At 43.7% G+C, this 25745-nt stretch overlaps 1 protein-coding gene across 1 annotated transcript; it reads left to right on the plus strand.

Annotated features, from left to right (window-relative positions):
* Nucleotides 1-13916: 13916 nt before the first annotated feature.
* On the plus strand, nt 13917-23706 carry LOC133765375 (zinc finger protein 705A-like). Its single transcript, XM_062198943.1, has 5 exons — nt 13917-13978; nt 16067-16193; nt 21523-21618; nt 22431-22495; nt 22951-23706. The coding sequence occupies exons 1-5, from the start codon at nt 13925-13927 to the stop codon at nt 23704-23706; spliced, it is 1098 nt and encodes a 365-aa protein (XP_062054927.1). The 5' UTR covers nt 13917-13924.
* The last annotated feature ends 2039 nt before the right edge of the window (nt 23707-25745 follow it).

Raw genomic sequence — 25745 nt, forward strand, 5'->3', positions numbered from 1 at the left:
CATTAGCAATCTTGTACAACTCATTTCAAAGTCTGCTTGGTGGGTGGATGTGAGCTGGATTCTTTAATGCAAATCTAGAATAAAATTGCTCTCAGAAATAATTTACATCTCAAATATTTTGAATAGCAGAAATCTACTTCTCATGAAGAAGATATAACTAATGTAAAATGTCAGTAGAAAAGGGCTATTGGAACTAAAATTTATAAAATACTTTAACTTAAAAAGACAATGTCTTTAAGGACAGATAAATTGACCAGCAGGCCTGCATTTGCACTTCTTTTTGACACTGCGCTATGCATGTTGCTGGTGCCTTGAGATGGGAACAATTGCTGACGTGTGTCTTCTAAGAATAAAGTAATAATCTTTTAGCAATACCAACCTTTCTGGTTTTGATTAATGATGATTGTCTACACTGCCAATGTAAGCAAAACAGTATTAAAAGCCTTAGAAATAACGGCTGCTTTCAACAAATTTACTGGTCCAAGATCCTCTATCAAAATAAGTAGTACATATGTATAATTTTAATAAATTAAAATGTAATTAGAAGAATTATTGATAACACACACCCCAAATAAATAAATAGTTCCATTTACTAAATCAGGAAAATATAGATAGATAGGTAGGTAGGTAGATGATAGGTAGATAAATAATAGAGAGATAGTTGCAGTGATATGACTTCTGAACAAATGGAGATAAACATATACTCATTGTTGGGAGAAAATCACAAAAGCATTAATTAATGTGAAATTCAAACAATTCCAGCCAAAACTCCAACACATTTTATCTTAGAGGATAAGGAGAGAATTGACAAATGAACAAGTCTGCAAAGCCAGCATTAGCATATGCAAAGTTGAATAGTTAAAAGGGTAGAAGGGAAACCGCACCCTTACAGCAAGGGCTATGAGAGTAACAAGGAGCCCAGAGAACAAATTAGAATAAATAGACTGTCACACACAATCAGCACTGAACCAATGCTTCCCAACTCTCATGGAGAGAAACAAATTTAATTATACACCCGAACTTTATCAAGAGCTAAGTATACAACTGAAAGCATGTAAACACCCATTTGAACATTTAGGGTAAAAGTATGTTTTTAGGGTACAGGGAAACATTTGACAATTTTAAAATGTAAATCATGATGGAAAAATCACGATGGAAAATTCTAAAACTCTACCATGCTGGTACAGGATTTTGACAGTTGGGGAAGCTATGACTGTGTCCATTTTTAACATTGACAGTCAAAATTATATGTATTTATTGCATCAGTTGATTTTTGCAATATACACCTTCTGTCCCATTTTGCAGTGAAACCGTGTGACATTGTGAAATACTGTCTGTATTTGGTTTTCATATCTAGTTTCCTTGGCTTACAGCTCCTAAACTCCTTGGAATCTTTCAAGTGATACCCTTTCATGTGCTAATAGGCTGACTAAGGGCTGCCCATTCCTGGAAGCTTGAGGGTGGGTGATGCTCACTAGAAAGACCAAGACAGAAAAAGTAGGACCCTCAGCCCCGCCCCCTTAGCCACCAGGGAGCCAACAGGGGCTGGAGAAGAATCTGATCACCAGTGGGCAATGATTTCACCCATCACACCTTCGGGAAAACCCCAAAGTGCAGGTTCGCAGTGCCGCTGGATGGCTGAACACTTGCAGGTTCCCAGAGCAGGTGTGGCAGCCCTGCGCCCCTACCCAGGGAAAGACTGGCATGGAAGTCCCACTTTCCCCTTCCTGGTCCACCCTCCCTTTAAAAGCCCTTGTGTCCCTGTGTATTATTCTCACTTTCTAAACAAACCTTATCACGCTGTATGTACGTGGTGTTCAAGCCTGTGTTTAGAATTCTTCTCTAAGTAAAAGGCAAGAACCTGAAATAGGAGTTTGAGGCTAACCTAGCCCACAACACTCGGTTGGTGGGTGGGTGAGACTCCGCACACCTTGTGTTAGAAGCAGTGAAGTGGGTGAGAGTACACTAGGAGCCCTGAGTTTGAGATTTTTTCTTACATAACCAGAAACTGCTCTAAAAAAAGAATGAATGAATGAACGAGTGAATGAGTGAATGAAGGGGCTGTGAACTAAGGGGAAGCCACCATGAAAAGCATCACGGAAAGGGCACTTTCAGAGTCAGCAGGCCATTCAGGAGGCAGGCTTTCTGTGGCCTCCAGCTCCTGCCCAGGAATGTGAACTTTTGAACTGGGCCGAGACTGCAAAAGCCATAAACATCCTTTAATACATGCTACAGCTGCACTGGTCACAAGTGAACTTTTCACCTAGAGATAGTGCAGGAATTAATCACGTGTAGCCGCGTATTGTACAGCCTGGTGTTAGAATACCTTGTCTGCACCAATCACCTTCCTAGGCAAACAACTTCTTAAACTGTCTGGAATTTCTTTTGTTTTCCATTTCTCCTTGCTTGGAAAACCCTGCAGGAGGGAAGCGTCTTTGGAACACTCACTCAGAGCTATCTGAGTCTGTGTCTACAGAATGGCGATTTCAAGACCACAAATAAAGTTCTTTTGTATTTTCAGAGCTTGAATAGATAAACAAGGCATAACCCATTTTCCTTAATTGTGCCATGTGGTTTACTTAATTTGTAGGAAAATATTTTGTTAAATGAGGATCTTGATTAGATTTAAATTGACTGACATCGGAGTAAAGCAGGGTGCATCTTCTGAATTGTATGATTAAAGAGGTTATCAGTTGCATATAAAGAGAGATATTCACCAAGGCAGCAGTTTTCCCAGCCAGAGAAAGAAGACCTGGACTCCCTTGCCTGGGGACCCCATCTGCAAAAAAGGCTCTGTCGTTGGCTTTCCTACCCACTCGGGCTCTGGTAAGTACTGGAGTTCTTAACAGAGAGGGGCAGATTTTAAATTCTGTGATGGAATTCACAGTTAAAAAGTGATTGGTAAACCTGACTGCCGATATTTGGAGACAAGCCATCTGCGACAGGTTAGGCCTTTGGGAGACAGAATTTCTGCGTATTTGGACTTCAGATGTAATGGTCAGAGGGGAGTTTGTCTCTTAGCATTCATTCATAGGCTGAGTTTTTGTTGTTGTCATTTTAATCATTGGGGTACAGAGAATGAATCAGCTGGGGAGAAAGTGCATCTGTATGGTTTATGGTAGAAATGAAGATTGATAGTAATGTTCCCTGAGGATATAATAGCAAGGTGCTTGTTGGACGTTCAGTGCAGCTGTCAGCGAAGAGTGGAGACTAGAGGAATGGTTTTTATGTTTGGGGGTGAGGGGGCGTAGTGAGATGTATTTCATTTTAGATGTGTGTAGGTTTGACAGCAGATGAGAGTCTGGTCACTTTTACTGTAGGATAGTATAACCTTAACAAAAGCATATTCCTCTTCCTCCTTTTCACATAACTAGCAAAAGCTAGCTACCAGTCTCAGGACTTACATGCCTAAGAATTTCAGGACCCATTGTCTTCCATTATTGCTTCTCTCCCAACCCTCCCCCCAATTACCCTTTCTCCTGCTACTCGCAAACTGGGTGAGGGCCACTCTAACATACACACTGCCTGCCTGCCTGGCATCAACTCCCCCTTCTCGAGTGTTGATGGTCCAGGCCTGATTCTGGCATGATTGAATAAATGTGAGCCAACCAGGTCATTGCAAAAAGAGGAGAACAGGGACTGGTACTGAGAGCTGACACATTCCAATAATAGTGAGAAATTCCTTTCAGAGGGCATCCGGACAAGGCCATTAGAGAGGAGACAGGAGACTCACAGATTCCAATGCCAGATAAGCCTAGGAGAAAATTAGCTTCCCTGAGGAGATCTTGGTTTAGTTTTGGTTTTCAAGTAAGAATTTATTTACATTTTTTTTTTAATGGAGAGGTAAGTGGTGATGTTAGCAATGTATTTACTTAAAAATTAGATTTGTTTGCAAGGGAAGATGGAAGAACAGAACTTGGGAGCAAATATATTTAGAGGAGATTTTGTCTCCAAAGACAATAGGCATTTAAATGACAAGAAATTTAAATGACAAGGTGACTTTTTTTGTGGAAGAGATGAAAAGATTTCTCTTAAATGAGGTGCATTTTATATACAGGAATATAGTTCCTGACAAAACAGGTGAAAAAGAGACTCAAAGGTGACAAGGTGGCACCAGGCATAGCATGTCTCCTTCATTTAGTAGGAGAGGAGTAGCTAATGGCTATGAGTGGACGCATACTTGTTGTGGTGGTGACACAGTAGGGCACTTTGTCACATTATGCAGTTCCTAAGTGTCATGGGCTGAATTGTGTGCCCTCAAAGTTCTTATGGTGAAGTCGTAGCCCCTAGAGCCTCAGTATGCTATTGTACTAAGAGAGAGTATCTTCATTTATTTTCTATAAAGACTTATTTATTTTACGTGAAAGGCAGTTACAGAGATAGACAGAGTATGGGAGCTAGAGAGAGATCATCCATCAACTCTTCAAATGGCCACAACAGCCAGAACTGGGTCAGACGGAAGCCAGGAGCCATGAGCTCCATCCGGGTCTCCCACATGGGTGGCAGGGCCCCAAGCACCTCAGTTCATTCTCTGTTGCTTTTCCAGGCACATTAACTGGGTTGGAAGTGGAGTTGGGGGCAGGGTAAGCGAGGGAGAGGAAGTGGACTGGAACTGACATCCACTCTGCCACACTGACCCCACTCTGCCACAATGCTGACCCCAAGAGAGTGTCTTTAAACAGCTGGGCGGATCCTAATCCAACATGACTGGGGTCCTTACAAGAACAGGAAATTAGGGCTTGTTGAGAGGGAGGCTGTGCTGATTCTCAGAGATGTCTGCTGTCCACAAGGCAGAGGTAAGAGGCCTCAGAAGAACCAACATGCTTCACCTTGGTCTCAGAATGGCAACTCCAGGACCGAGAGAGTCCAGAGAAGGTGTCTTGCTTTTCTTTCTTTTTCTTTTTTCAAGCCACTTACTCTGTGGCAGAAGTAGCAAACTAATCTGATCTACTTAGTAGGAGGTAATCTCATCTTTTGAAAGTGAGAGTAGAGGCCGGCACGTGGCTCACTAGGCTAATCCTCCACCTGTGGCGCTGGCACATTGGGTTCTGGTCCTGGTCGGGGTGCAGTGCGCCGGCTGCAGCGGCCACTGGGGAGTGAACCAGCAGAAAAATAAGACCTTTTGAAATCAGATAAGACCCCCTAAAATCTACACTAAAATGTGCCCCTTGAAGTTCCCTAGAAATGTCATCCGGGGTGCCACATGCGCTACCGGAACTTGGGGTGCCTTATGATTTCACCACGGGTTTATTACTAAATCCTTGATATTAATAAACCCGAGAGGGTTCTTGCCTAATATTTAGAGAAGAATTCTAAATATTGGCACAGATAAACGAGGCAGCATGGTACATTTTAAGCTTTTATTTAGTGGGAAAGATGCATAGGAGAGTGAGAGCTTTATTTAAGAAAGAGAGGTAATTAGGGGTTCATACCGAGCACCAGGAACCAGCCATGTGGATGAGCATCTAGGCCAGGAAGCCTAGAGCACATGGCCCGAAGGCCATGCGCCCTGGAGGCGTGGGGCTACAGCAAGCCCCTTCCTAGCAAGGGAAAAAGAGCAGGCTGGGCCACACTGTGGCCCGGCTTTTAACCCACTTCCAAAGGGGAGTGGTTAATTAACCTGATTGGCTGGTGAGCACCCAGGTGTGGCCAGGTAGGGAATGAGGCCACACAGGGGCGTGGCAAAGGCATCAGGTAGGGGAATGAGACCACACAGGGGCGTGGTCTTCCAGTTCACAAATCTGATCAATTTTAACCTGTATGCCTGCCTACTTCACTTTCTCTCTGTCTCTCTCACTGTCCACTCTGCCTGTCAAAAGAAAAAATAAAAAGAAAGTGAGGCTAGGGCCCTAGCTGTGGCTTAGCAGGTAAAGCCACCCCCTGCGGTGCCAGCATCCTTTATGGGCACAGCTTTGAGTCCTGGCTGCTCCACTGCTGATCCCCTGGGAAAGCAGTGGAAGATAGCCCAAGTCCTTGGGCACCTGCACCCACAAAGGAGACCCAGAAGAAACTCCTGGCTCTTGGGTTTGGACTGGCCCAGATCTGACCATTGCAGCCATTTGGGGAGTGAACCAGCGGATGGACGATCTCTCTGTCCTCTGTCTTTCCCTCTCTCTGTCTCCTTGTAACTCTAATAATAATAAAAAGTGAGGGTAAAGGGGAGGATGTGTAGGAGGAACTGAAGACAGAGGGTTTTAAAATACAGGTGCTGAGAATGATTGATTTAGGAAAGCAGATTTGTAAGTCACTAGGAATGCACTTCTGTATGTAAGTAAGATCAATGTCTTAGTCACATGCTGTCAGATACAGTAGCACAAAGAGGCACTCAAGGATTTATAGTATATGTGCATCTGTACAATGTCTACATTTGAAGTGAATGTTGCAAAATGTTAAAAAATGTAAAACAATAAGTAAAATGAAAGGACTTCTGAATAACTACAGCAGGAGTGGTCAGTCTTTTTATGGCCAAGACCATTTGCATATTTATTTACTTATTTTAAATATTTATTTATTTATTTGAAAGGCACAGAGAGAGCGCGAGAGCTGAGCCAACCCCTTCCCCTTTGCCAGGCTTCTAAGGAGCTTAGGAAGGGGAGTGGTTACATGGTACCGCCCCCGGGCCCCAGGTAAGGTACATCCTGGGGAAGGGGTCTTTTGATTGATAGGTGGATGGATAGGATTACACAGGGTGAGGGAGGTGTGGCTTCCAGTTCATGGCCCTAATCTTGCTCCCTGCCTTTATCCCATATCAGTTTTACATTGCTGGCCCCATTTGGGTACATACAACATACAACATCATTTGTGGGCCTTACAAAATTATCAACTTAAAATTAACCTACCATAGATTTAGTGAATTTTGAGTCACGCCTGCAGTTGCCTTGACAGGGCCGGACCAAACAATCTGTGAGCCTCCCAGGGTCAGATGTTCCCCACCCCTGGAATAAAAGAGTTAACCGATCTCCCTTATTTCCCTCAAAAAGGCCTTCGCTCTTTTCTCTCCAGGTGTGTGGGGGTGGAGGGGGGGAGTTTTATACAGTGGTTTTGTGGTTATCTGAAAAATCCAATCAAATTGAACGAGTTGTGTCCCAGAGAAAGAAACCCAGATCAGGTTTAGTATCTGGGCAATCAGGGTGTGTCCCCTGGAATGCGGCGGTGCTTGGGTCTCCTGCCCTTTCCCTACTTAAAGGGAAGGGAAACGGAGTATGCATTTGCCCTGAGGAGGGGAAAGTGGACTTTGGCAGAAGAGCAGCCTCGCGCCGGCTGGGGAAACCGTGGCAGAGCCTAGCTGGCCTCACCCTCTCCTCTGCCTTTCGTTTTTTTGGTGAGTTCTCCAAATAAGAAGATGTGAGCCTTGTTCCCTTACAGTAAGTCTGGTTTATTGTAAGACATTTGTCAGTAAAGCAGCATTGGATGATCTTTAAATTGTATGGTGTCAACATCGACTTTGTCATTCTCATGTCCTATCTTGCTGTATTTGTATAACCTGTCCTTTTGTCTTAATATATCTCATTATTTTAACTATCTCTTCTAAGACTCTAAACTTCTTTTTTTTTATTTTTTATTTTTTTATTTTTGACAGGCAGAGTGGATAGTGAGAGAGAGAGAGACAGAGAGAAAGGTCTTCCTTTGCTGTTGGTTCATCCTCCAATGTCCGCCGCAGCCGGCGTGCTGCTGCCGGCGCACCGCGCTGATCTGATGGCAGGAGCCAGGTGCTTCTCCTGGTCTCCCATGGGGTGCAGGGCCCAAGCACTTGGGCCATCCTCCACTGCACTCCCGGGCCACAGCAGAGAGCTGGCCTGGAAGAGGGGCAACTGGGACAGAATCCGGTGCCCCGACCGGGACTAGAACCCAGTGTGCCGGCGCCACAAGGTGGAGGATTAGCCTGTTGAGCCAAGGTGCCGGCCTAAGACTCTAAACTGACCCAAACAGTAACTCCTAGTTATGTGTGGCTATTAAGTTCATACTAATTTAACAAGTGTAGTGTTAGCTAGGTTTCACATGTTCTGTAACCACATGTCTGCTTGCTGCTGTATTGTGCAATGTAGGTATACAGCATCTCTTTCAGCATAGAACATTCTCTTGGGCATGTTAATCCACATCTTACATTTTCATTCTACTTTTTGGCATGCAAATAATTTATTTTCTGCTTTCCTATATTTCCTTTTATGAAATTTAAAATTTTTTTTATCAAGCATGTTTTCTATTTTTAAAAATATTTAATTTAATTGCCGGCACCGCGGCTCACTAGGCTAATCCTCCGCCTTGCGGTGCCGGCACACCGGGTTCTAGTCCTGGTCGGGGCACCGGATTCTGTCCCGGTTGCCCCTCTTCCAGGCCAGCTCTCTGCTGTGGCCAGGGAGTGCAGTGGAGGATGGCCCAAGTCCTTGGGCCCTGCACCCCATGGGAGACCAGGAGAAGCACCTGGCTCCTGCCATGGGATCAGCGCGGTGCACCGGCCACAGCGCGCCTACCGCGGTGGCCATTGGAGGGTGAACAAACGGCAAAAGGAAGACCTTTTTCTCTGTCTCTCTCTCATTGTCCACTCTGCCTGTCAAAAATTAAAAAAATATATATAGATTTAATTTAAGCCGGCGCCGTGGCTTAACAGGCTAATCCTCTGCCTTGCGGTGCCGGCACACCAGGTTCTAGTCCCGGTTGGGGCGCCGGATTCTATCCCGGTTGCCCCTCTTCCAGGCCAGCTCTCTGCTATGGCCCGGGAAGGCAGTGGAGGATGGCCCAAGTGCTTGGGCCCTGCACCCGCATGAGAGACCAGGAGAAGCACCTGGCTCCTGCCTTCGGATCGGCACGATGCGCTGGCCGCAGCAGCCATTGGAGGGTGAACCAACGACAAAAAGGAAGACCTTTCTCTCTGTCTCTCTCTCTCACTATCCACTCTGCCTGTCAAAAAAAAAAAAATTAATTTATGTATTTGAAAAGCAGAGTTACAGAGAGAGAGAAGGAAAAGAGAGAGAGAGCTATAGTCCATCTGCTGGTTCACTCCCCAGATGGCTGCATCAGCTAGGGCTGGGCCAGGCTAAAACAGGAACCAGGAGCTTCTCATGGGTCTCCCACGTGGGTGCAGGGGCCCAAGGACTTGGGCCATCCTTTGGCTGCTTTCCCAGGTTGCATTAGCAGGGAGCTGGATTGGAAGTGGAGCAGCCGGGACTCAACCTACGCCCATATAGGATGTCGACTTTACTCTGCACCACAGCGCTGACCCTTATCAAATTTTTTTTATTGCTTTGGCTTCTCAAGATGAATGTTTACATAATTATTTTAATCCTTTTTAAAAATTAATATGAGCCAATAATTTTCCTGTGAGTATTGTAAAAATAATTCCTTTGTTACATTTACCAATAACATTTACTCTATGGTTTTGAGGCTCTCTCTGGTCAAGTTTTTATGTAGTCCCTCCCTCCCTCATTTTTTTTTTTTAAGATTTTATTTATTTATTTGAGAGGGAGAAAGGTCTTCTGTCTGTTGGTTCACTCTCCAAATGGCCACAATGGCCGGAGCTGCACTGATCCAAAGCCAGGTGCCACTTCCTGGTCTCCCACGTGGGTGCAGGGGCCCAAGGACTTGGCCATCTTCTACTGCTATCCCAGGACATAAAGGAGAGCTGGATCAGAATTGGAGCAGCCAGGACCAGAACTGGTACCCAGAAGGGATGGCAGTGCCACAGGCAGAGGATTAACCCACTGCGCCATGGCGCCCGCCCCTCCTCCCTCATTTAAAAGTCTGTCATCTGCAGAGATAAGAGGCATTTAATAAGGTCAGGGAAGATACCTTTTTTTTTTTTTTTTTAAGATTTATTTATTTATTTGAAAGTCAGAGTTACACAGAGAGGGGGGAGGCAGACAGAGAGAGAGAGAGAGAGATCTTCTATCTGCTGGCTCACTCCCCAATTGGCTGCAACAGCCAGAGCTGAGCCAATCCAAAACCAGGAGCCTCTTCCTGGTCTCCCGTGTGGCTGCAGGGGCCCAAGGACTTGGACCATCTTCAGCTGCTTTCCTAGGCCACAGCAGAGAGCTGGATCAGAACTGGAGCAGCAGGACTCTAACTGGATGCCTAGTATTAAATCCCACTCTTGAACTTTTTGGAGCTGCCTGTATGAGTGACTTTTCCATAATATGTTGCACTTTCTTTCATTTTCCAATCTGATCTCTCTTCTTCAATGGCTTTATTTCACTTTTGTACATTTTAGAACTCTGGGAAGTCATTTCTCCTTCTCTGTGTTAAAATCTTCTACTCCTGTAGTTTTGCTCTTGAGTTCTATTTCATTGAGATTTTTATGATTTGTAGTTCAATCCTACCTCACTGGATAATTTTTAGTCATGTTCTGCTTTCCAAGGGAAAGGATTTCTTGAATATTCATGCTAGATCCACTTTTTGTTCCCACTTCTTAAGCACTTGAGCCTTTTTAGTCCTTTTCATTCAGTTGAGTTCTCTCTACACCATGTAAACCTAAGGCAATAGTTTGGAGAAAAATTCCATCAGTGTTGTACAATGGGACATTTGCCTAGTTCAGCTTAGCCACTATTAAATGTCTTATCTATTGAGGTTTCATGATGGGGGAGTGGGAGGGGCTGGTTCTCCTCCACTTAGTACTTTCTTTGATCCCCCACTTGGAAGCAGGGACATAGTGTATGTCCTCGAGCATACCTATAAGGGCTATCTCTATCTGTCCTTAAAAGAAAAATTTCGGGGTCAGCGTTGTGGCATAGTGAGTAAAGCCTCCGCCTTTGATGCTGGCATCGCATATGGGCGCTGGTTCATGTCTGGGCTGCTCCACTTCTGATCCAGCTCCCAGCTAATGGCCTGGGAAAGTAATGCGGGATGGTCCAAGTGCTTGCGCCCCTGTTTCCTACATGGGAGACCTGGATGAAGCTCCTGGCCCCTGGGTTCGGCCTGGCCTAGACCAGCCTGTTGCAGTCATCTGGGGAGTAAAACAGTGGATGGAAGACCTCTCTCTCTCTCTCTTTGTCTCTCCCTTTCTCTCTGTAACTCTGACATAAATAAATAAATAAATCTGAAATAAATAAATCTTTAAAATAAAGAAAAGATAAATTTTAAGAGTGTCAAAAAAAAGAGAAATTTTCTATTTCTCTATTTTGCTCTGAATTTGGTCAGAAGCTACAACCAAGCATAACATCAGGCCAAAGCCTGTTGAGTTTTCCTACGTCTCCCCTGTTCATCCTCAGAGCTCCTGGATTGTCTGGATAATTCGATCGGCAGTATTCATGGAGAATTCCTTTGGAATGGTGTACTGTCCTGGACCCTGGTTAGCCATCCCCAGCTTTAATCTGGGGCTTCCTCTCAACATCTGACTGAGAGATAGAACTGCACTTAGCATTTGATTGTGAAAGGAGAGGAGAGCAAGGACTTAAAACAATTCAGAAACGATTTTTGTTTCAAGATAAAAGAGACCCAGTGAGCTTAAACATGAGGGGCTTGACTGCAGTAAGGAGACAGGATCTAACAGGAGAAGAGAGTGACCAGGGACAGCAAGGATACTGATTGGAACAGGAGAGAAGAAGCAACCAAGGGGCATGAACAAAGGAATAATTGTAGCTATTGCCGTGATAAACTAAGTTACTACCACATAGTGGGATTCATACATGTTATGCACTGATTTATATCCATTAACATAAATTACTCAAGATTCTTTTTTTTAAGATTTATTTATTTATTTGAAAGTCAGAGTTCCATAGAGAGAGGAGAGGCAGAGAGAGACAGAGAGAAAGAGAGAGAGATCTTCCATCCGATGCTTCACTCCCCAGATGGCCACAATGGCCGGAGCTGTGCTGATCTGAAGTGGGTCTCCCACGTGGGTGCAGGGGCCCAAGGACTTGGGTCATCTTCTACTGCTTTCCCAGGCCATAGCAGAGAGCTGGATCAGAAGTGGAGCAGCTGGGACTTGAACCAGCGCCCATATGGGATGCTGGTGCTTGAAGCCAGGGCGTTAACCCACTGCACCATAGCACTGCCCCTCAAAATTCTTAGGTTGAAGTCCTAACCCCCAAGGCATGCTACCAAATTTACATAAAGGGTCTTCAACTAGGTAATGAATATACAATGAGGTGCTTAGACTGGCCTATATTCCAATGTGGTTGATATCTTTATAAGAAAAGGAAATGGGTGGGTGGGTGTGGGAGCCCCAAATGTTGCTGCCTGTGATGCCAGCATCCCATATCAGAGTGCCATCTGAGTCCTGGCTGCTCCCTGCTCATGCCACTGTGCCTGAGAAAGCAGCAGAAGATGATCCAGTACTTGGATTCTTGTTAGTAAATGTCAGAGGTGCTGTTCGAAGTAAGATGGAGGTGTGGGACACGGCACTCAATGACTTGAGCACAGGAGGTGGGCAGAGGTAGCGTGAGTAAAATTATTATGGTGACATTTTCTAGTGTGTACTTTGTTAAATTACTCATGTTTTCTCAAACTCTGTGTATGTCACTTATTAAATTGGTAGGTAAACTGTAGTCCATAGGGTTATTGTGAGGACTAAATAAATGAATATATGTAAATATGTAACACATTTAATACAAATTTAGCTTTTTTCTTTCGGAATTCGGTACAGATGGGTGAAATAATTGTACTTCTGTTTATGACACAATCATCATTTGTCCATGAAATAATTTATTGACAGTTTGGGGAGTAACAATTTATTTATTTATTTATTTTTAAATTTTTTGACGGGCAGAGTGAATAGTGAGAGAAAGAGAGACAAAGGTCTTCCTTTGCCGTTGGTTCACCCTCCAATGGCCGCCGCGGCCGGTGTGCTGCGGCTGGTGCACTGCGCTGATCCGAAGGCAGGAGCCAGGTGCTTCTCCTGGTCTCCCATGGGGTGCAGGGCCCAAGTACTTGGGCCATCCTCCACTGCACTCCCTGGCCACAGCAGAGAGCTGGCCTGGAAGAGGGGCAACCGGGGCAGAATCCGGCGCCCCGACTGGGACTAGAACCCGGTGTGCTAGCGCCGCTAGGTGGAGGATTAGCCTGTTGAGCCACGGCGCCGGCCGGAGTAACAATTTATAATAGATTTCTCACACACATGCATACATACATATGTACACATGTGTATGTGTGTGAGTATAATAAACACATGATTGTTTCAGCTAATGTAAATATAAATGAGTTTTCAAGGATTTCAGCTACCACTTTAATAAAGTGTTAGACAAAGCAGCTTCATTTCCTCCCAACACCCAGTCATCCCATGGCTTCAGAGCAGCCGTAACCTAGAGGATTGTGAAAGTCTCTTACGGAGACCCTGGCAATCCTCTGCTTCCCACAGGGCACAGTGAGGGCTAGGTATGAGGATGTGTGGCATCGATTCCCTGCAAAGGGAGCAAGGCCTTGAGTTGATGAACTCCTTCATGGATCGATTCTCAGTTGGTTTAAAACCAATGCACTGGTGACAGATGTAAAAGGCAGGTTGAGGGCGAGCTGGAAGGCAGTGGGGTTCCAGAGGGCTGTGACGGCTGTTGGAGAACCATTGCTAGTCACAAAGCAAGGGAAGTCGGATCAATTGCACAGTGCTCACCTGTAGGTGGAAGGCATAATCCTCATGTTACATGAGTCAGGGATCTCTGGGTTCTGGAACTAGGGAGAGGGTTAAATAGCCTGGACTTCATGAGATAATTCACACATAAAACAATGATTTTCATCTTCTTATCCATAAGATATCTGCATTTATGTCTTACTTATTAGCAACTATGGCCATAGCCTTCTTACTGCGCCCTCGGATCGGAGAATTGTGTGCCAACATCTTTTAGAATGCCCTAAGTTTTTCTGTTGTTCAGGTGGCATCACACCCTGGTGAAAGGCTGGTGTTTCATGACAGGTGGGTCTGGACACTATGCATAAGGCTGGAGTCTCATGGCTTCTTTCTCTGCCCTCAGCTTTGCAAGCTTAGCTAAGCTTGGACTGCATGACACCCAGAGGAAGATCGCAGGGAAGCAAGTTACTGCCAATGCACCCACTGGTAAGCACAGAATGTCTTTTTCTATTGATGGAGTAAGAACAGCTCCTTTTTGCAAATAAGTAAGGACAAACAGGAGATGTTTAGGTATCTGAGCTCCAGCGAAGTGTTCCCAGGACTCTGGGCTGGTTCTCCTGGTCAGGAATGCATCAGTGATGCATAGCCTTCTTAATATCACACTAGTTTATTCCAGTCCCAGAAAGGTTGTGAATTACAGAAGAGATGCAGGATTTTCTCTTTCTCGTCCGGATTATAATTCACCCATTAACTATGGTTCTGGCTGTATTGGGCTTAGCGTCGTGGTGAATGCGGGTGATAGAGATGAGCGAGGACTAGAACCTGACAGTCCAGCATGGGTCAGATGTTCTCGCAGGCGAGTTCACCCAATCCAGCGGGGCTGCACACTCAGGAGGAGGAATGCGGTAGGCAGAGTAGAATGTAAGGCTCCGATGAAGTGTCTAATGAGCTGGATGCACAAAGACCGATAAAGAAGCTTCTTCCTTCCCTCGAGCCAAGCGATTAGATCGCGCTACGAGGGGAGATGGTGGTTCCCAGAGCAAACCGAGACTGGGAGGCCTCCTGCCCCCGGAATGACCACTGTAGGACTGCCCCTCAGCAGGTGGGCTCACAGGTCTCTGGCTTGTGTTGCTGACCTCTCTACATTTTAGCCTCACTACTGAGTCACGTCATGCTGAGAGACGGCGTGTAGTGAACCCGGGTTTCCACGAAGCTCATTTGGTTCTGAAGAATGCTACAGATTACCTCAAAATTTGCTGCCTGTTAAAAAAGAACAGTAGATTAATGGCAGATATTTATCACATATTTGTTAGGAAGCATTTCATTATATCATTTCAGTGGATCCTTCAACACTTGTAATGGTTCATTGTTTTCTTTTTAGTATTTCTTTTATTTATTTGAGAGGCTGAGTTACAGAGAGAGGGGGAGAGACAGAAAGAGAGGTCTTTCATCCGCTGGTTCACTCCCCAAATGGCCTCAATAGCCAGGGCTGGGCCAGGCCAAAACCAGGTGCCAAGAGCCTCCTCCGGGTCTCCCATGTGAGTGCCAGGGGCCCAAGCATCTAGGCCATCCTCTGCCGCCTTCCTAGGCATATTAGCAGGAGGCTGGATTGGAAATGGAGTAACCAAGACTCAAACCAGCATCAATTTGGGATACTGGTGCTACAGGCAGTGGCTTATTCCACTATACCACAGTGCCAGCCCCTTGTAATAGTTCAGAAACCAGTTTATAGATGAGGTATGCAGTACTTGTCTAAGAGAATATTTGAATTACAGCCACAGTTTAAAAGTGGTAAATCATGCTAATAGTATGCGTTATGATGTGTCTGTACTTCAGTTACATGAAACATTGTGGAAGAGAATTCTAGTTATGCATTTTCACATGCAAATTTTATAATTACCTGGGAGGACAAAACTATGAGGTTGCAAAAAAGTTTCCAGTACACTTCATGTGGTATAGCTTTATGATAGTTATGTGGATTCAGTGTATGTATGCCTCTGTGCATAGGTATGGGAAACGGATACCAAGTCAACCCGGAGAGTGACCTGGCTGGAGGTCAAACACAGTTTCATCTTTCTGTACACCCAGTTCCTTCCCCTCCTGTGTCATCACAGCCTTCCTTCCTGCACATGAACAAGGGCTTCCCTGTCTAAACTGGAATGTCCATGATACTCTTATTTTTTTCCCTTTTATGTAATGGGTGCAAATTTCCTAAGTGCAACCTTAGGAATATAGTGATTCTTCCCACCATACCAGCCCTCCCACCCTCAATGCCACCCCCCCCCCCTTCTCTCCCAGTCCCAGTCCCATTCTCCATTAAGATTCATTTTCAATTAACTTTATACACAGAAGACCAACTCTATACCGGGTAAAGATTTCAACAATTTGCACACACAAACTGTTTGAGAACAAGTTTTACAGTTAATTCTCATAATACAACTCATTGAGGACAGAGGTTCCTGCATGGGAAGTAAGTGTACAGTGACTCCTGTTGTTAATTTAACAATTAGCACTCTCATGTATGAAAGTACATAATAGTCTAAGAATTTTCTCTGGTGATGGATGGTGTTTTAGGAACCAGTGACCTTTGAAGATATAGTTATAGACTTCACAAAGGAAGAGTGGGCTCTGCTGGATACATCCCAAAGAAAACTGTACAGAGATGTGATGCTAGAAAATATCAGTCATCTGGTCTCCCTGGGTGAGTCTATCTGTGTTTATCTATGTTATGTATGTATTCATTCATTCCCTTAGTATCTACAGCAGTCTCTATATCCTACTGCAGTCTCTGCGCTCTCATTTCCATAACTCTTATAAATCTTGAAAAGGTTCCTTTCACATTTACTCACATCTAGCTTATCATTTTCCTAGAATGTAATATTGACACAATTTCATGTCATTCTTCCTAATCAATCTCCAACACTGAGTATATTTGGGAGATCCATTAATATTTTTGAACACATGAATAAATTAATTAAATATTTTATAAATATTCTGCCTAGTAACTCTCTGAGAGTCGAGACTAAAACAGTGAAAATGCTGGGACTTCTTTAATTCTTCTCCTGTGTGTTTTCAAAGATCTTAAATGGACATACAGGAGTTCTGCATATTTGTGGGGTATAGTGTGATAATTAGATGGGCACACACCGTGCCATGATTAAATCAGGGTAATTGACGTTCCAGTCTCCTTAACCATTTATGATTTGTGTTGGGAAACTTCACACTCCTCTCTCCTAGTTCTTTGTAATATATATTATATGTTGTAAACAATAGACACATGCTGTTCTGTAGACCAGACCTTACTCCTCCTATCTAGCTGTTATCTGGTACTTGTTACACAGCTCTCCCCTACTGTTCCTCTCCTCTACCACTCGTAGCCTCTAGAGACCACTATTTTACTCCGTACATTTGTGAGAGCAAGTTTCGTAGCTTCTACATGAGTTAGAACTACATGGTGACCATCTTTCAGTGCCAGGTTATTTAACTTCGCATAATATCCTCCAGTTCCATCCACACTTCATCAAATGACAGCATCTCACCCTGTCTTATAAAGCTGACTGATACTCTCTCATGTATTTATAGATACCACATATATATTTATATATATACCACATCCTCTGCATCCATTCTTTTTTCTTTTCTTTCTTTTTTTTTTTTTTTTTATCTGACAGGTAGTGTTATAGTCAGTGAGAGAGAGAGAAAGAAAGGTCTTCCTTCCATTGGTTCACTCTCCAAATGGCCACTACGGCTGGCGCTGTGGCGATCCAAAGCCAGGAGCCAGGTGCTTTCTCCTGGTCTCACATGCTGGTGCAGGGCCCCAAGCACTTGGGCCATCCTCCACTGCCCTCCCGGGCCACAGCAGAGAACTGGACCAGAAGAGGAGCAACCAGGACTAGAACCCGGCACCCATGTGGGATGCCGGCGCCACAGGCAGAAGATTAACCAAGTGAGCCACGGCGCCGTCCCATATCCATTCTTTCATTGATGGACGCTTCAGCTGAGTCTATGGCTTGGCTATTGTGAACAGTGGTTCAAGACACATGTGAATGCAGGTATCTTTTTGCCATCATAGTCCAGACATGGGATAGCTGGATCATGCAGAAGTTCCACCTTCAGTTTTTGAGGCACATCCATACCATTTTCCATGTGGCTATACTAACTTACATTCCCACCAACAGTGTATCAGGCACTCTCTTTTTTCTTGTCCTTGGCAATGTTTATTTTTTTCTCTTTGATATTCTAATTGGAGTGAGATGATATCTCACTGTGGTTTTGATTTCCATTTCCCTGATAATTAATGATGTCATTTTCTCATATACTTATTGGTTATTTGTGTATTTTTTTGGGGGAGGAAATGTCTTTTTAGGTAATTTGTCCATGTTTTAATTGAATTATTTGCTTTTTACTTTCTGCTGCTGAGTTTTTAGTGTTCTTTATAATTCTGGATATTGATCATTTGTCAGATGATCAATTTGCAAATAATTCTCTCATCCCTCACTTTATCTCTTCATTCTTTTGATTGTTTCCTTTGTTGTCCAGAAAGCTCTTAGTTTGAATTAATGGCTATTTTTGCTTTTGTTACCTGTGCTTTTGAGGTCTTGAGTTGTTTCCTCTAGGCTTTCTTCTAGTGGTTTCACAGTTTCAAGTATTACATTTAGGACTTTGATCCATTTTGAGTTAATTTTTTAAAAGATTTATTTATTTACTTGAAAGGCAGAGTAACAGAGAGGCAGAGGCAGAGAGAGAAAGAGATCTCCCATCCGCTGGTTCACTCTCCAGATGGCCACAATGGCCGGAGCTATGCTGCTCTGAAGCCAGGAGCCAGGAGGAGCTTCTTTTAGTCTTTCATGTAGGTGCAGAGACCCAAGCACTTGGGCCATTTTCTGCCGCTTTCCCAGGCCATAGCAGAGAGCTGGATTGGAAGAGGAGCAGCTGGGACTAGAACCAGCAGCCATATGAGATGCCTGCTCTAGGCGGTGGCTTTACCCCCTATGCCACAGTGCCAGACCCTTGAGTTAATTTTGTATCTAATGAGATTTAAGGGTCAAGATTCATGCTTCTCTGAACGGATATCCAATTTCCCAGCACCGCTTATTGAGGAGACTGTGTTTTCTCTAATGTATTTGGTGACTTTTTGAAGATCAGTGGCTATAGATATGTAATTTATTACTTAGTTCTCTGTGTTTGTGGTCCATGTAATGACTTTTTATCAGTTCTGTGCTGCTTCAGTTACTATAGCTTTGTAGTCTGTTTTGAGGTCAGGTGTTGTGATGCCTTGAGCTATGTTCTTTTTGCTCCAGATTGCTTTGGCTATTCAGTGTCCTTTGTGACCTAACATCAATTTTAGCACTTGTTTTTCCTATTTCTGTGAAGAATGCCAACACTGAATCTAAAAACTGCTTTGAGTAGTATGGACATTTTAACAATATTAATTCTTCTAATCAATGAACATGGGATAATGGGATATCCTCATTTCTTGTGTGTCCCTTTTAATACATTTCATTAATGCTTATAATTTTTGTTATAGAAATCTTTACGTCCTTGGTTAAATTTATTCCATGGTATCATTTTGACAGCCATTTTGAAAGTGATTGCTTTCTTGATTTCCTTTTCAGGAATCTCATTATTGGTGTGTAAAATTGGTACTGAGTTTTTCATGTTGATTTTGTATCTTGTAACTTGAATTTGATTATCAGTTCTAAATGTTTTTGGGTGCATTGCTTAGGTTTTTTTTTTTTTTTTAACATATAAAATCATGTCATCTACCAACAGGGATAATTTGACTTTCTCTTTTCCTATATGGTTATCCTTTACTTCTTTCTCTTGCCTAATTGCTCTGGCTAAGATTTTCAGCACGATGTTGAATAAGAGTGCTGAAAGTGGGCAGTCTTTTCTTGTTCCAGATTGTAGAGAATGGCCTTTTGTCCATGCAGAATGTTGCTGGCTGTGGTTTTGCCCTGTGTAGCCTTTCTAAAACTGAGATGCATTCCTTCTATACCTAATGTGTTGAGGTGTTTTTTTTTTTTAACTATGAAAGGACGTTGAATTTTATCAAATGCCTTTCTGCCTCTATTGAGATGATTATATGGTCTATGTCCTATGTTCTTTTGAGGTGATGTTTTATGTTTTTTATTTATTTATTTATTTATTTATTTGACAGGCAGAGTGGACAGTAGAAGGAGACAGAGAGAAAGGTCTTCCTTTTTGCCATTGGTTCACCCTCCAATGGCCACCGTGGTAGGCGCGCTATGGCCGGCGCAACGTGCTGATCCGATGGCAGGAGCCAGGTGCTTCTCCTGGTCTCCCATGGGGTGCAGGGCCCAAGCACTTGGGCCATCCTCCACTGCACTCCCTGGCCACAGCAGAGAGCTGGCCTGGAAGAGAGGCAACCGGGACAGGATCGGTGCCCTGACCGGGACTAGAACCCGGTGTGCCGGCGCCGCAAGGCGGAGGATTAGCCTGTTAAGCCATGGCGCCGGCCAATGTTTTATGTTTTTTGTTTGCATCTGTTGAAATATCACTGTCCTTGCATCCTTGGGATAGATAACACTTGATCATGGTGTATTCTCTCCTTGTGGTGAAGCTGATTCAGTTTGCTAGTATTTCGTTGAGGATTTTTGCCTGTGTTCATCAGGGATATTGGTTTGTAGTTTTGTTGTTGTTGCTGTGTCCTTGTTTGGCTTTGGCATTAGGATACTTCTGGCCACACAGAAAGACTTTCCTAGAGTTTCTTCTCTTTCAACTTTTTGGAATGCTTTGAGAATAACTGGTGTTAATTCTTCCTTAAGAGTTTGATAACATTCAGCAGTGAAGCCATCCAAATCTGGACTTTTCTTTGTTGGTAGACTTTTTATTACTGACTGCTTCTTGTTATTTATCATTGGTCTGTGCAGGTTTTCTTTGTCTTCATGGTACAATATTAGAGGTAATATGTGTTCAGAAGTGTATCTTTCTTCTAGTATTTCCACTTTGTTGTCCTGTAGTTCATAATATGCTCTAGAGATCCTTGGTACTTCTGAGGTATTCATTCTTTTTAATTAAAAAAGTTTTTTGTTGTTTGCTATTTGAAAGGCAGAGTGTTGAGAGAGAAAAAGAGAGAGAGAGAGAGAGGGAGAGAGACAGAGCGAGACAGAGAGAGGGAGAGAGAGGGAGACAAAGAGAGGGAGAGAGACAGAGAGAGAAACTATTGAGAGACAGAGAGAGGGAGAAAGGGAGACAGAGAGAGGGAGAGAGACAGAGAGAGAAACTAGAGAGAGACAGAGAGAGGGAGAGAGGGAGACAGAGAGAAGGAGAGAGACAGAGAGAGAAACTAGAGACAGGGCCAGGCTGGACTCAGGAGCCAGATGTCAGGCACACAGTCTGATCTCCTACATGGGTGGCAGGGGGCAAATGCACTACTGTAACAGGAAGCTGGACTGGAAGCAGAACAGCTGGGACTTGAGTGGCACTCTGACATGGGATGCCAGCATCGCATGTGGTGCTTAATCCACTGCGCCACAATGCTGGCCTCCAGAGATGAATCTAATGTGTCATTTATCATCGCTGATTTTATTTACTTGTATCTTCTCTTTTTCTTAGAAATTCTAGCCAAAATCTATCAATATTATCTTTTCAATAAGCCGATTTTTTGTTTGTTGATGCTTTAACTTTGTTTTTAATCTTCATTTCATTTATTTCTGCCTTGATCTTTGTTTATTTTGTTTTAATTTGGGATTTATTGGTTCTCATTCTAGTTCTTTGAGATACAATAATAGAATGTTTGAGATCTTTTTGCTTTTGTGAAGTATGTGTTGATTGCTGTAAGATTTCCACCCAGTATTGCTTTTGCTATATCTCATAGGTTTTGGTATGTTGTATTTTCATTTGCTTGGAGAAAAAATTTTAGTTCCTTTTAAGTTTTTTAATTGACCCATTAATCATTCAGGAATGTGCGTTGCCTGGGCAGACCTTCAGTGTTCTCCTTACTTTTCCTAACTAGTGATTATTTAGCATAAAACTGAAACTCTACATACATTTTCCTCCATGGATAGGGTATCAGCTCTACAAATTAGATGTGATTTCCCACCTGGAGCAAGAAGAAAACCTGTGGAGTCAAGGCACAAGAGTTTTACAAGACCAGAGTTCAGGTAAGCAGAAGGGATTTGTGGTGCCTGGTCAACAGTGACTATGTTCATGGAAATATCAACTGAACAATTTGCTTACTGAATGATATTTTCTAAAACACAACAGAAGAGTGTAGACATTTGGCACTATGGTTAAGCTGCCACTCAGGATGATTGCATCCCATATGGGAGTGCTTGGGTTCAAGTCCCTGCTCCACTCTGCCATTCCAACTTTTCTGCACCTAGCGGGGAAGCAGATGACAACTGAAGTACTTGGGTCTATGGTCTTTGCCACCCACGTTGGAGATTCCAATTGAATTCTTGGCTCTTGGATTCAACCTGGCCCTGCCCTGGCTATTGTGAGCATTGGGAGAGTGAATCAGAGGTTGAAATCTCTCTCTCTTTCTCTCTACATTCAAAGTATATAAAACAAAATGAAATATAACAGAGGATGTTGGGACAAATTCCCCCAGCTGTTGTCATCATTTCTTCTGTATGTAACAATTTCCATGTTCTCTTGACAGTCTCTTTGGCTTTAGGGAAAAATGGGGATTAGTCTGTTTATTGGAGTTATACGTTCACATAGGACTCTCATCTGGATCTTCCCCCTTGAACATTTCCTCTCTTTACCTATCCACATCTCATCTCCATTATACTTTATTCAGATTTCAAACCTGAAATTTTTTCCTTATTGTCAATGCCCGCCTTCATTAAACATACTTGTTCCATCCAAGTGCCAGTTTTTGAAACATATACACATCAACTTTGACTTTTTTTTTTAACATTTTCATTCCCCTAATGTTATTCTAACAATTTATTTTCTTCAATTATTTTAGGCAGTGCCCTTAACAAACAAGAAATTATACACATGCAAAGAGACACATCCACAACAATGCCAATGGTAAGTCTCGTGGGTGTGAATCCAAATCAAAAGTTTAGCAATGAGATGAGTTACTAATTGAGTAAAATTGTCTAACTGTATGTGAATTGAGATTAAGCACTTTCTGGGTCAAAATCTTTGTAGAGTTTGAATTTAGTGAGGAATGAAAATGAGTTAAAAGCTGCAGCTTGAGCTCTTTATACTGTACTATTGCATAAATACTGTTCACATTTCTAGTCTTTGAAACATTGGAGCCTTCAATGTTAATCTGATAGCTCTGTAATTGGGGTGCCACAAAGGAGAAAATATTCAAGCTTGCAAAAGAATAATATACACTCTGTAAGCATATGACATTAGAGAGATTTTAACTGCAGACTACACTGAATGATTGATTAGTCTAGGATTCATGTGTATGGAAATCAATGTCAGGATGAAGGTGTGCACACCACTAACAGCCTGTTTCTTCTTTCCCAAAGGTGAAAGCTCACATTCAAGAGGATCCCCTTGAGAGAAATGGTTTGGGAGAAGATTCCACATGCAGCTCTATGTTTACTCAACATTTATCTTGCACAGGAAGCAAACCCCTTGTGCGCAAACAGTGCGGAAAATCAGCCAGCGGCCACTCACACTTTAAACAACATAAGAAAATTCCGAGCAGAGGTCAGTCCTACGAATGCCAGCTGTGTGGGAAATCCTTTAGCAGCTGCTTTAGCCTTCGACGGCACGAGATGGCACACACGGGGCGGAAACCGTACGCGTGCCACCTGTGTGGCTCAGCCTTCATCCAAAGCTCTGACCTCAACAAGCACAATCTAACTCACACCGGAGACAAGCCATATGAATGTCATGTATGTGGCAAGGCCTTCAGTCAGTCTTCTAACCTTAGACAGCACGAGAGAATTCACACTGGCGAGAGACCATATGAATGCCATGTGTGTGGGATGGCTTTCGTCCAAACTTCTGACCTCAGGAAACACCACCTAAGTCACACTGGCGAGAAGCTGTACGGATGTCATGTGTGTGGGAAGGCCTTCAGCCAGTCTTCTTCCCTTAGACAGCACGAGAGGATACACACTGGCGAGCGACCCTATGAATGCCACATGTGTGGGAAAGCTTTCAGCAAAGCCTTTTCTCTTAGAAGACATGCGCGAACTCACTGGGGAGAAACCACGGGAGAGTCACCTGTGCGGGGAATCCCTCATCCTTCAGTGACCTTCCCTTTGGAGACATAGGAGAAGCCACCCTGGAGAGAAAATCGGTCGTGGCTTCAGGAATACATCTCACCTGAGTGACAGGTATTGCAAATGTGATTTTTTCTTATGTTTATTTCAAATTTGGAAGATACGTGTCTGTATCTTGTTGAAGTTTTATATTTACCAACACTCTTTTAATGCCTATTGCTCTTATTTACTGTATGCAGAAGGACAGATCTAATAAATATGCAGATTCATGCAAAATTATGCTGTGTTATTGGAGACATGTTCTACAGTTTCAAAACGCCACACCACAGTGGGTTGTGGCTTGCCATTTAGCATCTCCGTGCATGGATATACTTTCATTTTCAGATTAGTTGTGGAGGCTACAGTGGCATTCAGAATGGAGGAGTTTGCCCTCACACAGGAGTGGTGACAGAAGTTGAGGCAGAAAGAGAAATCTTATGAAAGGGGGGAAGCCCTCTTTCAACAATATTAACTACAGAACAGAAGGAAACTTGGAAATTCTGTGATCTTAAAACAAAAAACGCGGAATTTCGTGAATGACGAAGGCATCAGCCTGAGCAGCAGCTGAAATCCAGTGAAGCAAGTGTTCGTGAGCGGCACCTTCCGCTTCAGCAGACTTCCAAGGAAGAGAAACTCCACCCTTGTCACAAGCCCCACCCACCGCTGAGGGAGGCTGACAGGTGCCAAGGGAGTGACTGTGACCACCATTCCACTTGTGCCTGGAAACATGAGGAAGAGCACAGAGGGCACCCCCATGGACTAAGGAGGAACTATCAGAGTGCTAAATCACATTGAGGGGGTCTATATTCAGGAACCCCCCCACCTTTCTCTTTACCGCCAACAGACTAGCTCATTGTTTGCATCAAGGACAGAATGAGAGAAAGTACAAGTCTGTGGTCTACGCATGTAAAGACTGTGACTGTTCAGAGACCCTCCCCAGTCTTATGCTGTACTACCCCGATCTTCACAATTGTTCCTGCTAATTGTGTCCATTCTGCTCCAAGCTTAAAGTAACAGAGGTGCAGAGAGATAGTGGCAGGTCTCTGCAAGGTGGGGCCGCTTGTGAGAGGCTGAGAGCGTGTGGGTGCCTGCAAGCCCTGCTCATCCCCCTCGCTAATGACCTCCCCAATAATGAGGTCTTTTAGTTTCTGGGGGTGCTGGTGGGGAAAGCCAAGTTCTCTCAGAGATGTGCACACTTCTGGGTCCCCTAACCTGGGAAGTGTTTTCCAGCAGGGAAAATGTTACAGCGAGGAGCTCCTCACACAAACTCACAAGGGAAATGGTTTGCTTTTTCAAAGGGCACAAACTAGTAAAAGTTGTACAGAAGGCAAACACGAGTGTGGCCAGGGAAGAGTGTTCTAGGAAAAGACGAAATGTCTCTGGAGCACCTAATGAAAAATGTCCCTTGGCTATACCCTGCCCCGCAGTGACGGATCTTTCTGGGCTGCACCAGCCCTGAGAAAGGACAGACGACTGCTGGCTGTGTGCCTAACAAGGCTGCCAGCCCCTTCGCTGAAGATCTCACACACTTCAAACACTGGATCGCACTGGAGGCCGAGGATTCCTGAGTGTGGGGTGGTGGCCTGCGCCCTCACCCTTCAGGAAGATCCCACAGAGCCCCTGCTGCAGCTGCAGGTGTGTTCAGGACGCACTAACCAGCTGGGGTCAGGGTAGGGTTCAAATGAGCTGGAACGGAACACTAAAAAGAGACCTTGTCAGACACCATGGAAAATGGCTTATGCTGTAAGCACAGCTTGCAGATGAAAAACAGCTCTGCTAAAAAAGCATATTCGATCTGATATGATTTACAAGCAGTATTGAGGTGGAGAAAAATGTGAAATCTATGCACCTTAACAAAGTTTTAGAGCTACTTTGAACATTATAGAAAAACACATTTATCAATAAAGGATTGTACTTCATCATAAAGATGCAAATAATAAATATTTGTGAGCATAAGAGCATATACATGTTTGCTATCTAGCACATTTTGGAATAGGCTTATCCTAAGACTCACTTTATGCCAGGTGGAATCTTACGCAATACAACAACTA

Source organism: Lepus europaeus, chromosome 8 (assembly GCF_033115175.1).
Source record: "Lepus europaeus isolate LE1 chromosome 8, mLepTim1.pri, whole genome shotgun sequence".
Taxonomy (NCBI): Eukaryota; Metazoa; Chordata; class Mammalia; order Lagomorpha; family Leporidae; genus Lepus; species Lepus europaeus.

Bases quoted from the DNA above. Each gene is read 5' to 3' on its own strand.
- LOC133765375 (XM_062198943.1), top strand. From the start codon at position 13,925: ATGACACCCAGAGGAAGATCGCAGGGAAGCAAGTTACTGCCAATGCAC. The intron at 16,194-21,522 runs GTGAGTCTATCT...CTCCATGGATAG, and splicing joins CAGTCATCTGGTCTCCCTGG to GGTATCAGCTCTACAAATTA. The intron at 21,619-22,430 runs GTAAGCAGAAGG...CAATTATTTTAG, and splicing joins TTTACAAGACCAGAGTTCAG to GCAGTGCCCTTAACAAACAA.